An 18,394-nucleotide genomic window follows, 5' to 3' on the forward strand; every position below is an offset into this window, starting at 1 on the left:
GTTTCGTGGATTATTACTACATCGTGATGCAACAATAACAAACTTTCAATGTTATGACTAGGCCTAGTCATGACATCACTGAAAACAATGCCCTACCCATTTATGCATTTAATTAGTTATCATAAATACTTGCAGAAATTCTAAAGCTTGAGACGAAAAGTTTTGTGCTCAAACCCGTTTGTTTTCAGTGTAATCATGGAGGAAGGAAGAGAAGGAGCTCGAACGACCCGCAAAACTGCAGAGTAACAAAAGAATACTCTGACAATGCCCCTCTCTGGCCTGTGGAAAAAGATAGGGGACCTCCAGCTGGACGGCCGATTAACGAGCGGGATTAAATCTCTTTGTACAGAACGTGTGGTACCGCCAGTCTGCGCTCTTGCCTGCGTGTAAAGTTGAATCATTGGAGACAAGAATTGTGAATATACACGTTTTCATTTGTGGTGTTTCACGGAAACATCATGGCACATTTTTCCAATTTTTGTGACTTTCCGGTCACAAGCGGTGGTTCAAAATTTGGGTATTACCACACGAGGGTGGTAGGTATTCAATTGTGTTTTTTGATTTGGTGGGCACAAGTGTACAGAATTTTTATCAGGTCTCAAAAAAGTTGTTTTTTTCTGTATTATATCCATACGACATACGACACCATAGTTGAGTGAAGAACCAAGTGCGCACGCGCAAACTCACATACGCCAGGTCGCCCATTGTCTGTATAAGGTATGTGGGTCATTACGAGGTGTCGTTAAACGACCGCGGTACCGCAGGTTCGACTTTTGAGGTCCCTTCGTTCGAGCTCCTTCTCTTCCTTCCTCCATGGTGTAATGTAGTATTGATGTAATAATCCTGTGTTCAAAATAATAATTATAACAAATATCAAAGTTTCTTTGGGTATCTTTAGACTTGTTTGAAATATATTAAAACATAAAGAAGACAAAATAACAGATATTTATAAACAAAAGCAAGTGTGCATTGATTTGATCAGATTGATTTGATCAGACTGAGTTGATAAGACTGACTTGATCAGACTGATTTGATCAGAATCCTTAAGTTGATTAAACCCTACTTAAACATCAAAATAAAGATGCAACATGGTCCCAGTATTGACAAACCTCTCAACATACGTCTCCAGCAAGATGCCGGGTCTTGACCCGATGTTTGACTGTCTACTGTTGATTGGTCTTTGACCTTTCCACATGAGGAACGTGCCTGTCCTTTTTTCTCGTTAACATTTTAACGACCTCATTGCACAAGGTGATGTTAAATTGAGTCTATAGGGGACTAGTTAAAGTCTCATAGAACATAATTTTTTTTTAAGATCGGAAAAGTGTCCCGAATTCCAAAAAAATCTACTCCGCGGTAGTAGAATACATGTTATAGCAAGACAAGTACTCAAAAGAACATACTTCCTAATCTATTTAGCAAGTGGATACACACCGCTCAAATATATATTGGCACCCCATCATGCAATGCCTCAAATCCCATTTTAGATGAGGATTTTTCAAGAATGACAAGATTTTAATGGGAACAAAAATTGCTCCCCCCCCCTTAATTTTAAAACAGACAAAAATTAAGTTCAAAATTGTTTTAATTACAATTAGAAATTGTTGATAAAATCTCCTTTGCAAATGAGTGCAAATGTAATCAAATTTTAAGATGACAGCCAAAACGTTTGCTACTTTTTTCCAAGCTTACACGGAAATGCTGCATTTATTCCCTCCGGTATCTAACCATATAAGACCTACAATGTAGGAACATGCAATTTTAGCTTCACCAGGAACTGTGACCTTCCCCATTCAAATTGGCCACCTGTGTAACTCAATGTATTTCCAACCCAATACACAAATCTGTTTCATTGAGCCTTGGGGCATTGTTGACTTCAGATCATGTAAACATTTCACTTGGATTTAAAGGTTACCAAAAATTTCAATACAACCCCCCCCCCCCCCCCCCCAAAAAAAAAACCACAAACCCATCAAACACTTACAACCTTTAAACTTGACAGCTTGTTCTGTTATTAACTTGCTACATATATACAAAATTGCCACTGAGAAACATTTCCGTCTGAAATTGTCTGAAATACCGCATTTATGTGCAATCAATGAAATTCGCCCAAGCAGGAAAGCACCAACATTTACTAAAATTTAGAAAATAGCAAAGACATAATTTTAAAATAATGACACTCCACTTTTAACAAACAAACACATGATGTCATTTTTTCAAATGTCTCTTGCAGGATTAATGAGATGATTGGTTCTTTTCCTAAAAACTCACGATAAAAAACTCTTCTTTGTATCTTTCCTGAGGATCACTCTTACAAATTCATCCAACAACAGACAATTTAACCACCATGAACTGTGAACTGGTTAAGAAAGACCGTCAACAAGATATCATCACCATGGAAACAGATAAAATCAACCCCCGCTCCAATTGATAAAAGACTACTACTCTTTGGATGTGTATTATAGGATGCAAAGTACGGGTCATGTATGTCATTCCTATACAACCCCCCACCCCCCCACCCCCCCCCCCCAAAAAAAACCACAAACCCATCAAACACTTACAACCTTTAAACTTGACAGCTTGTTCTGTTATTAACTTGCTATATATATACAAAATTGCCACTGAGAAACATTTCCGTCTGAAATTGTCTGAAATACCGCATTTATGTGCAATCAATGAAATTCGCCCAAGCAGGAAAGCACCAACATTTACTAAAATTAAGAAAATAGCAAAGACATAATTTTAAAATAATGACACTCCACTTTTAACAAACAAACACATGATGTCATTTTGTAAAAGTTATGTGCACTTTTGTCAGTTAAGACTCTTCTTTGTATCTTTCCTGAGGATCACTCTTACAAATTCATCCAACAACAGACAATTTAACCACCATGAACTGTGAACTGGTTAAGAAAGACCGTCAACAAGATATCATCACCATGGAAACAGATAAAATCAATCCCCGCTCCAATTGATAAAAGACTACTCTTTGGATGTGTATTGTAGGATGCAAAGTACGGGTCATGTATGTCATTCCTACATTAGTTATCAGTCATTATCTCATACTAATTATATAAATTCATGATTATTTGTCTTCAGTTCTTTAGTTCATTTTCTGCACGGACATGCACATTTTTTTCCCCTGTAATTGTTGTCCGAGTTAAAGGTAAAAAATGCAAAATTCATAGTTACTTAGTTCTTGTTTCACAACATCAGATTTGTGGGTCAGCATTTGCACACAAATTTCAAGTTTTGTACTCCAAAAAAACCCAATAACATCACAATGGTTAATTATGTATCTTGGGATATTTGTGAGTGGGCACAACGAGATTGTCATAAACAACAATAAGCAAAAATACCAACCAAAGAGTGTGTTTTCATGCTTTTAAAACATAAACATTTTTAGATAACATATTTTCTGTTCATCAGATTTATGAATTTGGCCCCGTCTCTGCAGACCAAAAACATGATAATTAGTCAGCAAATATGGGTGGGTAAGAAAAGAGTCACAAACATTGCCTAGCTACAAGAGCTTCTTCCATTTTTTTTAGGGCCACAGATAATTTTCCTACGCCACAACATTTCTTTGGAATAGTCTTCCTGTGCATATTCGTCATGCTAGTTATTTACACTGTTTTAGTCTATCCTAACAAAACTCATTTGTTTGAAGCTGCTTATTTGTAATCTGCTTATTTGTAATTTGTATCTTTCTCTCATTGTATATTTTATTGTTCTCTTTCAGCGCTTAGAGACTTTTGAATTAGGCGCTATACAAATGTCTTTATTATTATTATTATTATTATACAATTTGTGTAAGCAATAGTTCTTTAAAAAATGTTCTTTCGATAATGCGACATGATCGATCAAAACAATTTTCTTTCACATTAAAAATGTTCTACTGTTTGTGAGTTCACAATATCTCTTGCACAAGGAAACGAAAACGCTAATTTCAGGCACGCAACTGCCCGTTGAAAAAAAAAAGAGGAATATTTTCAAAGGCACAACGCAAGTGCGGAGCGAGGCAGCCGAAATGCCACGGGACATGATACCCACATTGGTACCCTAGAAAATGTTGAGGTTTATTATGCTCTTAGGTGCACTTTTAGCATGTACTAGGCTTATTTTACATGACTGTAGTTGTACACTGTTAATGCCAGGCATATATTAGGCTAAAAAAAGAAAATACGAAAAAAAAATCGATCGTTTTTTTTTTTTTTTTTTTTTTTTCACGTAAAAAAAACAACAACAAAACGCGGAATTCCGCAGAAACGCGGAAGAGTTGCATGCCTGTAATTTACATTGACATGTATATACACAAACACAGACATCTTTTTGGTCTCATTCTAATATAAGGAATGTTGACTTATTTTGTTTTCATAACTCGATCGGATTCCGTCGGCATGTATGGGCAAAATATGGGTCAATCAAATCACAAATATCACATTACTTTATACCCACCCATGAAAAATTGGTGTGTTAGATATAATCTTTTAGTGCATGCTCAATTGAATCTTACCATTAAAGGAACACGTTGCCTCGGATCAGTCGAGTTGGTCTATGAAAAGCGTTTGTAACCGTTTGTTATAAAATGCATATGGGTAGAAAGATGTTGTAAAAGTATAATACAATGATCCACACAAACATGCCTCGAAATTGCAGTTTTCTTTTTACCTCGTTGACTCCCATAAATGGCCGACCGTGTTAGTTCGCAAAGTAAAAGGAAAACCATGCAATTTCAAGGCAAATTTGTGTGGATCATTGTATTCTAACAAACTGTTACAAAAGATTTTTTTTTTTAGACCAACTCGTCCAATCAAAGGCAATGTTTTCCTTAAATGGTTGGAAAAAGCAGCTATAGATGTATATATACTGACATGCATGGAGGTACGCTGTGGAGCAAAAGTTATACAAATCCATTTTTTAATAATAACTGTTGGCATAATCCTACATTTTTGCTTGACTAACTGTTTAATAATTTCTTAATTTTTTGACATCTGAAGCGATATAAAGGAAAACTGCCAGCAGGAAAGAGTTCTGGAAATCTGTTTCTCTATGTTTATTTTCCCCATTGTTTCTTGAGCGGATATTATTAATTCTTAATTTGGATTGGTTTGGCAATTAGGACATCAAGACGGCCTGGCGACTTCAGACTGAGCTCATTAAAATAAACTTCAGGGAATGCGACCAAACAAAAACAAAGGGACCCAGTGACAGTCACATGAGAACCTTGTAAAACAAGACAAGATAAATTAATAACTATGAGCTTTTTTTGAGTGAGTAAACTGCTTCCGCAAAAGGTAAAGGTTTCTTTTCGACGCAAAATGTTACTCAAACCACACAGGTTTTTTTTTCAAGGGGTTATTTAAGCAGAAACTATTGCTTAAACAAATTGCTGCTGAGTAAATCTACTGGGTAGGAATTACCTGTCACAGATGGGGACATACTATTTTGGTTGGTAACATTTTAGTGGTAAGCGAAATCATTCTTTGAAACTGTTCTTCTACATAATATTGCATATATGTGTTGGACATACTTGACTACATCTTGACATACATAATCCAACAACCAAAGGGATTAATGAGTATTTCATTTTATTCATATTGCATTCATTTATTAGTTTTCCTCAGGCGAAACTGTTTTTCAGTGCAAGTATTTGAATTGCAAACCATCAAATGAATAATAGCGTATTCAATGAAAGGCTTACAGACAAAGCTACATGTATGCTGCTATCTCATCTCAACAAAGCCCTTACTGTCTACACCTACTTAAATGTGCTTAATTGACGTTTTTGTTAAAAAGTGTGTTTGTGAAATAAAAACACAAAATGTAACAGCAACTCTGTTCTTCTAGAAATTTTTTATGAATGAGCAACAGTACTGATGAACAACCACTGAGATAAATATTTTCACAGGTGCATTCTCTTTTTTTTTTATTATTTGAAACTTGAAGTTTAAAATTTCTGCCTAAGCCACTGTTGAAAGATTATATTTGCTAATTTAGAAATGTACTCATGCCTTATTTTTACCAAGCGTAATATTATCAATTTTACAGTATGCATAGTGACAAACAACATGTTTTTAATAACTAATTGAATATCTTGCCTTGGACTTTAATGAGTGCAACAGCCTTGGTCTGTCAATTCTCTCTCTCACTGTAGATGGCTTGTAACCCTTATTTAATACAATGGAAATTATGCATTCATCACAAAACAATATTCAAAGGCAAATATTCATGATACCCTCTCTTTTGTTGTGCTTGCCAAATTATCTACTCCAAATGTCATTTGCAAATGAGCAAAATGTAGATCGGTTTAAAGTTGTCATCTAAAGTTTATCACAAGTTACAGGAAAGGTTTGACATTCATCATTAATTTGGAAATTAAAAACATATCATTGAATACTTTGGGTACAAATTTGACATTGAACTAACACTCCTTGCCAAGAATTTTTAATTTTCATGCACGACCTCACTCACGTTATCTTTTTTCTTGAAGAATTACTGTTTTCTTCTTGAAGAATTACTGTGTATGTAAGAATATACACAGTAAAAGCACAATGAGTCTTCTTTTTTATCTGTAATGTCAAGGTTTTCCTAATCCCTGTACACCATTCAGCCTGGAATAATTAGAGCTCCCTTGACATGGGACCTTGACTTCAGTAGTGCTTTATAGTGTAACATGAAAGGGTCACCTTCTAACAACTCCCTGCAGAGCATCCTTTGTGAAGATAGTGACACAAGGTTGAATGATACCGATTCAACGGATCCTTTTATTGGTAATTCACAAGCCAGGGCTGAAATCATCAAACTCTAACACACCCAAACAAAGAGCACCAAAAGGCTGGCTCTGGATTTAGTCTTTCTTTGTATGGAGAAAAAGGGAGTTCGTTCAGAATAGGAAAAAATTACAAAAGTTATTCACATAGACTATATAAATTCATTTAAAAAAATACACACAAATCTGCATCTCTTGAGTCAATACCCACCAAAATGTTAAAGGTCTTTTCGAAAATACACTTTACAATTTAACCTTTGAATTTAAAGTGCGAACTCACAATTATAAATGTCACTTTTCATTTTAGTTTACCAATCAAGCATTGCTTTTCCTTTTCAATAGATACATAAAGGTAAGCGTTAGAAATATTTTTAATCATCATTAGTTACTCCTGCCACGCATCTTTATAAAAAAAAATTTTTTTTTTAAATATTTAAAAAACGATTCCGAGATCTCAAAGAATCTTGGATTATAAATCTCAATTCATAAGCTCTTTGATGTGATCCACACAAGCAACCTTCATCATTAAAACCAGTCTCCAGAGAGCATACTGGAAATCAATAGGCTCTTATTAATCAGAGATAGTTTGTACAGCTTTCTTGCCATTTTCAGCATACCTGGCACTGTGTAGCAAAATTTTCAATGGACTACCTCAGATGGTGCCATGATGCCTTTTTACAGGGCTCGAGTTTAGGGGTGGGGGAACCTACCAGATCCAATGGCTTGCATTTATTAACAAGACCAGGAATTTTTGTGTACAATGAGAATTGAAATGAGAAAAGAAAATTACCAACACAGTTCTTACAATTCAACTGTTTGAATTTGAAAAGGTATATAAGATCAGATTTACCTCATTTGTTTCATGGGTGTAAAGTAAGCTTCAACAATCAACATGTTTAATCAGACTAAAGTAAAAGACAACATTTTGAACACAAACACAAGACCATCGAACTTATCCAGTCATGAGTATACAGGCTTGATGCTAAAATCACTGGCTTCATTCGGGGTTGTGGTCCAGTGTAAAATTCAAACCCTATTACACACGGTGCAACTTCATGTAGCCTGTAGACTAGATGCCCCAGCAGGTAGTGAGCATTCTACAATATGTTTCATTTTGTTCTCTTGTTGTTGTTTCCCGTCTATTTGTGAGGGGGTTGGGGGCGCGCACCAATCTTCATATTTGTTTACCCTCCAAGAAAAAAGCCAGCTGTAAATTTGGGACAATCTTACACAGCACTCAAGGGAAGTACTTTTTCATATATTTGTGCAAGAATATAAAATATGCTGGAGGGGGGAAGGGGTGGGTTCTCTATAAACTCGGTATACAAAATTGTTGAGGCAGAATTTTTTTTCGACGAATTGTCGCTTCAGTTAACAAGCAGTTTTGAAGGAAAAGGAAGTCAAACTGCCAGGTCTGTTTCATTCTTTTTGCAAGATCTTGAACTGGTACATCAACTATGTGAACTGTACACTTAACTTGTTAATGAATCAGACATTTTCATTTTTACAATATGTGTCTAAATTTAAAGTTACGTAACTAATATGCTTTTTGAATGGTACGTACGCTAAAGGTATTTTTCTTTAACTGATGGACTAAATGTTAAGTAAGAGATGACAAAAGCCTTCAATTACATATAAACTTTTAAGTCTGCATTACATACAAGATTATGGCCTGGATGCATTACATTACAAGATCATAGTTTGGATGCTTAAGACCAACAGCATTCACATAATACGCAGGCCCTTTAAATATCTCCGCAATTCTTCCAGTTCCAGGCCATTAGGCAACAGCAGCACCCTTAGGATAATGGGAATTTGTTTCACAACTGCATGAAATGATTATTAAATTAAAACACACTTGTTCCCAAGAGCCTCCAATCTACTCACTTCTATGCAAAGTGCAACACCAAAGAACAAAACAAAATAAGGAGGGGGCGGGGGAGCATGTGTGTGTGTGTTAACAACTCTCCTAGTGAGCTCGGCCATTTACCCACGTTCTCACACCACTTGCGGGCAACTTAGGACGACATACTAGATCTTTAAATGTCAGTGCAGGCCTTTTTTGAGGGTGAAAGTACATTTGATCGATCACTCAAACCGTGTGCCGAATAGAAATTTGCCCCATGGTTGGCAGAAGAACGGGGTAAAGGTACGGTGTACTTCATGCAGAAACAATACGGGACAATTCGGCCCGAGAAAATTTCTACTAAGTCTTGGGATGACTTGAAATTGGGTAATGCGGCAAGGAACTTTGTTTCAAGCTTTATTAAATGTTACTGACGAATTTGTGCATCAATGCGGGAACAGCAAGAAGATTTCAGCTTGTCACTTGTAAAGATGTCTAAGCTTTGAGCCATGTTTAGAAATATCCCTGATTCTACAGAATTCTTTTAAAACATATGTCGTATACGACTAAATTATTATGGTTAAAACTTACCATTCTACCTTGTCCTCATGTTAATTTTTTAGAAAACTTTAATGAGAAAAGAAGCTAGACCAATTCACCCTAAGTGACATGTCAGAATCTATCCATTTTCCCTCCTCATCAGTAACACAAGTAATTTAAGAGCCATGATTGTAAAGGAAGCGATTTAGTAATCACTGCAAAGAGTAGGCTTGGTTCAAGGCTCTCCCGCTATTCATATTTCACAATCCATTGCTGAAAGAGGGTGTTATGGATCTTGGAACACGAGCAATCATCTTGAACCAAGACTACACAAAGAGGGGGCAGATGATTGAAACGTCTATGTGGCTTCTAGTCTAACAATCTGTGATCTCTTTCAATAGAAAGGAAACTGCATATCAAAGTGTGCTTCCTTTTCTTGCCTGGTCACTGCAGGGAAATGTTACCACACAGGAAATCATTAACAATGTAAGAATGGACCTGCCGACCATGGGGTTCTTCCTATTATGAGAGTCTTGTATTGAATTTACCCCAAGCTTAAAGGTTGAAGTTTAAAAAATTAGGCGAAACCCCTTTTCACATGACAGCAGTTTAACAGGGATCCTTTGCTTATTGTATACAAGGTTGTGAAATTGTAAACAATGCAACTCAAAGGAAAACAGTGTTTCTCTCCATACAGGACAGTCCAAACATTGTTGTTCTTTCACACAAAGTGCAATTTGTAAAATTTCACAACATGCTCAAATTGCAGCAAGGGACCCCTGTCAAATTGCTGCCATGGATGTATGTACTTTTTGTACTTTTTGTTGGACAAAAAACACAATGTCCACAGATTTACACTAAACTCACACAGTTCAAAGATAATGATAGTAGAAAGCTTCCCTGAAAATATTACGTGCCGAGGTGGGGTAGTTTTTGAGAAATGGGTAAAACAATGTCATGAAAATAAATTTTGTCTCATGAGACGAAAACTATTTTAAGCATGTACAAACGTAATTTCATGACATTGTTTTAATCATTCTCTCAAAAACTACAGCACCTCAGTAAGTAATATTTGAAGGGAAGCTTTCTTATCTTCAAACCCTGTAAGTTTTTAAATGTAAATCTATGGACATTTTGAAAAAGTACCCAAAATCCTTTAACACAGTAGAACTGGATACAATACAAAAGTATTGTTTTGCTGTACAGTAGAGCTTGGGGATATTTACCTTCAATAACAATCAGGAAAAAAATTTGTTTAAAATTAAACAAATATTACAAATATTCTTTTGTCATTTTGAAAGGTTTGGACTACAGACAATTTTGTCATTTTGAAAGGTTTGGACTACAGACAACACCATGTACTTACCAATTTGATGGCCACATGTTCATTGTTGTATAAATTTTTACCTGCAAAAGATGAACAAGAGATTATATTAGAGTTTTTCAAAAGGTTTGAAGAAAGAATCTACAATAAAGCTTCACTCATCCTGAGCTAGACTTCTTTACAGAGTGTTTTTTAGTTGTTCATGAATTGTCACAATGTTCTGTTGTTTTCCCCTTTTGGATTCAGTTGCGAGTAGACTACAAACTACACACAGTCACACTATTTACTGTTTATAGGAAGAGATTCTACAGTTCGTGGTATTGCTTTAAAATACCAGTATGTTAATAAATGTTATTGATATGAGTTGAATATCACCAGAATTATCAAATAATTCAAAATATCAATACAGTGATTGATATCAAAACAGTAATTGATATAAATACTGATCACCCTCTGCACCATTTCGAGGTCACTTCAATGGGCGTACTTTGGGTGTACTCCCGCTGTTCCACACTTTAGTTCCACCCCATGTTGTCTGTCTGTGAACTCATTGTTGTTAACCAGACACACGGAGAAGCAAAGAGGTTAACACTCAAGCAGAAAATACTGATTCATTCATACAATAGTATAGAACAATAAGTCTCTTGGGCACCACCTGAACTATTACATTGAATAACGTACTTGAAACTGTTTATTATTGTACAAAAGCACTTGGATGGATTGTACCCTTCAAGAAGCGTTTAAACAAAAGCCTTTAAACAAAAGCCTTTAGGGGTTGTTCAAAATTGATACAAATTTATATTAAAAGTTAAAACACAGAACTTTCTGACTAAACACTTGTAAAGTGGTTCGCTTTTGTAGAGTGCACTAAATGGACAGCCTCAATAACAAGTATGCATCTGTACTTGACAAATATATCCACTGGAAATTCTTTATCAAAAGAGCAAGGTTACGTTTCCTTGATAAATGGCAAAGTTGTCATCAATTCTAATGTGCGTAGCTTTATAAGGAGAACCAAGGACATGTCCAGACAACATCATCCTTGATCTCCATAATATGTCATAAAAACCCAACACAACAACAGTGAGGGGTTGATGAGTCAAGGAGTGTTCATTCATGACTTTTTGTGAGTCAAAAACATCTTATTTCCCACTGTTGGGTTATTTTTTCCAGTTGTGTTGCTTTATTTGTTAATTTTGTATTAGTTTTAAGATTATGTTTTACCATAAATAAGGTCTTTGTAAGTAAGACTAGACTTCTAAAATAAGAACACTCTAAAGAAAAAGTGGATGAGTGAAATTCATGCAAACTTTTAAAAACAATCTTTATTATCATTGTACCCAGCTACTGACACTGTACTGCATATGTCTGTATCCCTGCAGTGTATTATATTTATGGGAGTCATAGTCACCTGATATTTTGATAAATAAACCATGACTGGGTCATGCAATATGAATGGAAACTTTCAACCTAATGACTGATTCAATCTCACCAACAAAACCTATAAATTTGTGCTCACTCAAGCAAATTACTCATGGGTTGTTGGTTTCATAAAATACACGCCATATGCCAAGAGCAACAACAATAATATATTCCCTCTCATTCACATTAGAGTAATTATTATTATCATTTCTACTTTCAATGCTGTGACATGTGTAACACATAAAACCCAATCCCGCCACCCCAACTACCATGATACAATCTGTTGTTGTCATTGTCAATGGGAAATCTAGACCAGGTACCAACCAGTGATATATCGGCGTCCCGCCTCGCTTATCGCGTCCTCTAAACAAACCAACACCCAGGCAAAGTTCACCTCCGAAGGCAATAATGAAAACATAGCCTGGTGCTTTTATGAGTGGTTGGTAATGATTCAAAAGCCAGTCATGAAAGATGACAAACAATAATGGTCCATGGTGCCGTGTACTGACCAAGCATTTCTGTCAACAAATCATCTGCATGAAATCTTACATCATCAACTATATTTTTAGTATGGATCCATATTTGTTTGAATTCTAATAATACACCTAGGTTTTATAGTGTTGGTCAACATTAGGGCCTATATGTAGGCCAATAACATTGTTAATCAAATCATGCAAACTCATTTACATAAATTTAACCAATGTTATGAAAAAAACAGCAAATATCCATGGTAGCACCACTTGTTACCATATTAAATGGGATGCAACTTTTTATAATTGATTGTATTCTACAGTCTACATGTTGGACACACTCGGTTAAAACCCCCCAAAAATCCCTGAAACCTACCAAGTGCTAGGGACTGACTCACTATAAATGATACTATTTTTATAAATAACCAGGGGCTGCCCTTAAATTGTTCAGTCACTAGCAGTCCTTTTTAGTTTCAATTTTGTGTTGCTGCAAGCTAATTAGATGCCTCCTCCACCAATAAAATAATTATTATTTTAGGCCTAATTTTTTTTTTTAAACTAATAATAATTAAAAATCAAATAAAAATGATGCAAGCATACCAAACAAAAAATCTAATAAAACATTTCTTTTTAATAATAGATTTCAACATTAATCCTTGTTTTGGAAGTGGGTTGTTAACTTGTTTACAAGTGTATTTACCTGATCTGTGGATTGATGTGATACCGTATGCTATACATGCTCTAATTAAATCATGCTTGATACATGGAAACAGATCATTTTTTGTGCATGGGTTACTGTCATGTCACAACGGTAGATGGTGTGGTACAAAATCTAGGCTTTGATATTCAACAGGCATCAATCTCTACAGAGGAGGGACATGCATACTGATCAAGTGCAAAGAGGAGTGTTTACTGACCAAATAATCCAATCGCAATACAGCAACATAAATACAACCACTATTGTACACGTATTAACTTTCATTTGTTTTAATCAGCATTCTCATGATTCATGGTCATTGGTTTCTTAAAATTTTACCATGAAATTCATTAGGAATAATGAGATTAGACACTTGAAATCCTTTTTTTTAGACGCATTGACCACAACTTAGGAGAAAAACGTCCCAGGCAGAGTGCTAGTGTCTTTCTGAACTGTTAGCATCAGATCTGTTCATATGTACTGCACATGAGACAGTGGGAAAGCCGTTATAGTGGTGAAAGCTGTTGTAATTGGTGTGTCCTTATTGTTGGGATCAACCCTAATTATTGATCTACTTCGCTGTATTCTATATTTTACTAAATCAATCTGCTTAGCACTATGTCGCTAGTAAGCTCTATGACATTGGACTATCGCTGTCTGGCCAGGTCTAGCAGATGAAAGGGAAAATAGACTGAACAACAATATTTTGACAATCCTATAGATGGATAGTACATGACGTCATTGACGACCATCTTTGATGAAAGTGCATGCGTGAAAGGCTATCATTAGCTGAGAGTTGGGCGCAGCGCATATGCACTTTTCCATTGTTTACTTCAAATATGGCGGTCGATGACGCTACGTGGAATCCATCTATTGGACAGATACTAATATTTAAGCAAATTAAATGTCAAAGGGCAAGCAAGTAAGTTTTTCATCAATTGAGAAAAATGTTAAATTCTACGTTTCAAAGGACACCAAGGCAATGACAAGGCAATTGCCTCCATATCAATGCATGTTCTGGTACCATATGTCAGGAAACTTCATGATTTTATGCCGCTTGGATTTTGGGTGAATTATTCTCATCATACAAACCGGGTATAGGAAACGGACCATTTATAATTAGACACGGTTGAGTTGTTTTGAACTTCTGTTGTCTATTAATATTATGTGCATTATGTTTACATTCTGTCTAGATGCTTAATATTCAAAAATCTGCCTAGAGAATGATCCCTAAATAAGCTCTGGTGCAGTTGTGTGTGTGTATATTTATCACAGATCACTGAGCACTGCAGGGGGTAAGAGACACTCACTTATATTACACCCGTTGACCTGTGGGTTTAAGGTTAGGAAACGATCATCAAATTTTATGAATGACTCTCCTTTATGTGTGAAAAGAGACTCTCAAATTAAGTATGTGCAGATGTGAATCTCATCTGCTGATGCTACACGCTGTGTGGATAGATACGTGTCTCATACATTTATGACACAAAACAATGTAGTTTTCATGTAAAAATGTGAAAAATAAATTTACGTCTGTTCAGATATTTGAAGAACACAATGTTTTAAACAAGAAAACAATCTTACTTTGCGAATAAGCTGCATCCTGGATTGTTGTATCCCTACATGTACATTTCAAACTTGTTTGATGGTCTGTGAATTTGACATTGTTTTGTTCTCGTTGCCTGCACCTGTACCCAAACACATCCAAGCTTATTGTGTTAAATGGGAACAGGGTGTTGTCAACAGTAGATAACAATGTGGGTTTCCTGTTAGTTCAGTCATCATTGTCAACTGGTAAAGATTCTGTACCAGACCCTAAGCTAATTAGCATTAAGGACACAATGTACTTCATGTGGCAGTTGTACATGACCCACAGTGATTTCAATCCTCAATACACAGTCTGACCATAGAGCATGGTCCTTGCTCTATTATGGTCTGACCAACTGACCAATATGTTTTTACAATGAACTCAACCACACTAGGATAATGGACACTACAATCTACAATGAAGAAGTATATTTTGTGGTGGCCCCGTGTATGGGAATAAACATGAATCACATACTCTAGCTTTTGGTGTATAGACCATTATCCATGATTCTGTGTGAAAACCATGGGTTTCTAAATGTTGGTTCATGGTTTTAAAATGTGTCACGCTACAAACTAATTTAGATTTTTTGTTTTAACAAACGCAACTTACAGTAATACTATGTATCCCTTTACCCAAAAATTAGAGTGACTTCATCACTTCCGTGTAAACATGTTTTCATGCAAACTGTACGAGTCAAGGAAAAGCCAGGAAGTACCTACCTGCAATTTGGATCATTGATGGTTGTTCGTATAACCTTCAAAGATTTAATTTTACTCATTTGTTAAGTAGTTTCATATCCTTCATGGAACCCATGAAAATCATGTACAAATCCCACTGAATCTTAGAGGCAGTGGACACTATTGGTAAATTCTTCAAAATAATTATTAGCATAAAACCTTTCTTGGTATTGAGTAATGGGGAGATGTTGATAGTATAAAACATTGTGAGAAACGACTCCCTCTGAAGTAATGTAGTTGTTCAGAAAGAAGTAATTTTCCAAGAATTTGATTTTGAGACTTCAGAATTAGAATTTGAGGTCTCGAAATCAAGCATCTGAAAAACCACAACTTTGTGTGACAAGGGTGGTTTTTCTTTCATTGTTATCTCGCAACTTCGCGACTGATTGAGCTACGATTTTCACAGGTTTGTTATTTTATGCGTATGTTGAGATACTCCAACTGTGATCTTATTTTGACTAGTCTTTGAATTTACCAATAGTGTGAAGTGTCTTTAAGCTAGGTCATGTTACTTAATTTCTACCAAGCAGAAAGTTTGCAGAAAATGTTGTGTGCTCAATTAAAAAATACATGACTATGTATTCTCACTATCCTCACAATAGCCTTACTCACCTAATCTCAGCTCGCCAAAGTTTCCGCAGCCTATCTTCTTTCCAACTCTGAAATTGGGTCCAACCATGAGCACACCAGAGTTGGGTGGATTGCCGGAGCGACCAGCAGAGCTCCGACTCCCAGTCTTTGCTTTGCGCTTTGCGTCATGGTCAAGTTTTTCTCTATCTCTTGTCTGCATATTGGCAGTTCTGTTACCTGTTCACTTCGTAAAGAAGTTTCCACCCGAATAAAGGGTGTGGTCGTCTGTAAATCCAGTCGGAGGTCAACAATGGGGGCAGGATAGGTTTATCAATGATAACCCATCCAGCCAGCCATCATGCGTAATTCACTCCAAACTGTCACAGATTTAGTCGTTATCACATAGACCATTTCTTGTATCCGTAGAAATGAGAAGAGAAAAATCCAAGATGTCCGAGTTTCTTTCAAAATCCGATGAAGTATAATCCAGGGGATATCCACATCATGTCCAAGGAAAAGGAAGGGTTATAATATATCCATGGGGGTTAAGCTACATGTAGCAGAGGGGCCCTGTAATGGAAATATAAAAATGGTAAATGAATGAAAGTAAATAACGTTCAACGAAAGAGGACACTAGACACATTCAAATCAAACAGTCAAAGAACCAACCTGTGGAAAAGAAACAAAACCCAACAGTGAGAAGTAAATGGACAAGAACATTTGTATTCTTCATGGAGTTTCCCAGATAAACAGTTTCACAACTGTTTCATCGAATTAATAGCATCAGCAGTCAGTACATATACCACAGACATGAACCCTGCCGATGCCCGTATTAACTCTGTTTTCATAGTTTGGGTCTACTTAGTTAAAGTTTTCATAATTTACAAACACTTTACTGCTTTTCCCGTTGTTTTATTATCTTTTAAAAGTTGCTGTTGTTTTCCTTATGGATTAGCTTAAATTGGCTTGCTTTATATTGTTAATTGTTGTTAATATTTTGATCGAACTACCAATAATTCATGTCGAGCATGAAGAGCCCAAACAGTGTTACATGTACAGTACATGTAGAAATGGAGACAACTGCTCTTGAAGAAAAAGTAAACAGTGCGACTCCAAAACTTACTTTTTTTACACAGAAGCAACAAAACAGAACTGCACTCTCATGAACTATTGATGAGAAAGAAAGTTGTCAACTCATCTTGGGTGTGTGTGATTTCATGACATCCTTTCTTTCTTTTCTTTCCTAAATTTCTAAATCCAAAGACCTTGGGCTGACCCTTTAGGGTAAGTCTCCAATCATGAGAATGAATCATAGTATTAACAAATCCCATCAACTTTTCATCAATTGTAATTTCCCCATGTGTGGATGTCCCTGTGGTGGATAATTATACCAACTCATGGAGCAGACAATAACAATTAAAGTCTTGTGGTTTAGGTGCCAGTAGCACTGAACCCCAAACAAACATAGACAAAGCAGTTTGGCCTCTCCCCTGATCATTGTCTCTAACAATAGACTCGACACTCTTAATAAATCGTCACCTGGTTGTTCACAATGGCCTTTAGTCAGATTCAATGAGGGATAAAATGGGCGGAAAAGGGGAACCACAAAAAAACAATCACTCACAAAATGACAAGAGACTGACTGCACTCTGACAAAGCCAAATCTGATCGACCTATATTAAAATATTCATCACTCAGTTCATGTGTAGATTGAAAATATGTATACAGCATCTTCATAAACATCTACTTTATCGCAAAGGAAGGAAACAGATGTTTTTACAGTCATTTTAATACTTTCATATCTTATTGTGTGTTGATGAAAGACAAGTCTGAATTCACTGAACTCTGTAATTTGAGTAACGTGCAAAGATACAAATATTTAATTTGTCTTTCCTGGTTTTTAGATAAAAATGGCGTAAAGTTATTGTATCTTCAATAAAAAATATTTCAAAAGGAATACATGAAAGTAATAATTTATGGCCCAAAGTTTATACCTGAGAAAAAAAAATTCCTTTCAGGGATTATTTTTTCCCAGATTTTCGATGATATCTAAAAAATGCAACCACAATCAAAACAATCCAATGGTTCTTATAACCAATAGTAAACTTTGCCATTAAGTATAGTCTGGTGAAGATGTTGACTGGTGCAGCTTAAATTTTCTGGTGCCATGACGATCTCAAGTTAATAAAAAAAAATGAGCAAAATAACAAAATCTCCATTTTTAACTTGAAAGGTTGTGAAACCTGGTTTTGTTTATAAAAAGTTGACTAAAACAGATTTGAAGATCGTTGCTCGTTTAAAATATAAGCAGACAAAACTATGACCGCCCAAAATTGCAACTGTGGCTAAAGCTGCAGTTGTTGCTAAGGGCACATTGTCTTGATGCGGTGATCCAGCCGAAGCCGTATCCACAGGGCTCCGCCAATTC

At 35.9% G+C, this 18,394-nt stretch overlaps 1 protein-coding gene across 2 annotated transcripts in view; it reads right to left on the bottom strand.

The window, feature by feature from the left end:
* Positions 1 to 18,394, bottom strand: part of LOC117295738 (casein kinase I-like) — a 63,358-nt gene that overhangs the window by 43,735 nt on the left and 1,229 nt on the right. For both annotated transcript variants that reach the window (XM_033778460.1, XM_033778459.1), the window contains exons 2-3: positions 16,009 to 16,536; positions 10,525 to 10,565 (exon numbers count right to left, since the gene is read on the bottom strand). In XM_033778460.1, the coding sequence (XP_033634351.1) occupies positions 10,525 to 10,565; positions 16,009 to 16,186 (219 nt within the window). In that variant the 5' untranslated portion in view covers positions 16,187 to 16,536. The remainder of the gene's footprint in view (positions 1 to 10,524; positions 10,566 to 16,008; positions 16,537 to 18,394) is intronic.

This window comes from Asterias rubens, chromosome 10 (genome assembly GCF_902459465.1).
Source record: "Asterias rubens chromosome 10, eAstRub1.3, whole genome shotgun sequence".
Lineage (NCBI taxonomy): Eukaryota > Metazoa > Echinodermata > Asteroidea > Forcipulatida > Asteriidae > Asterias > Asterias rubens.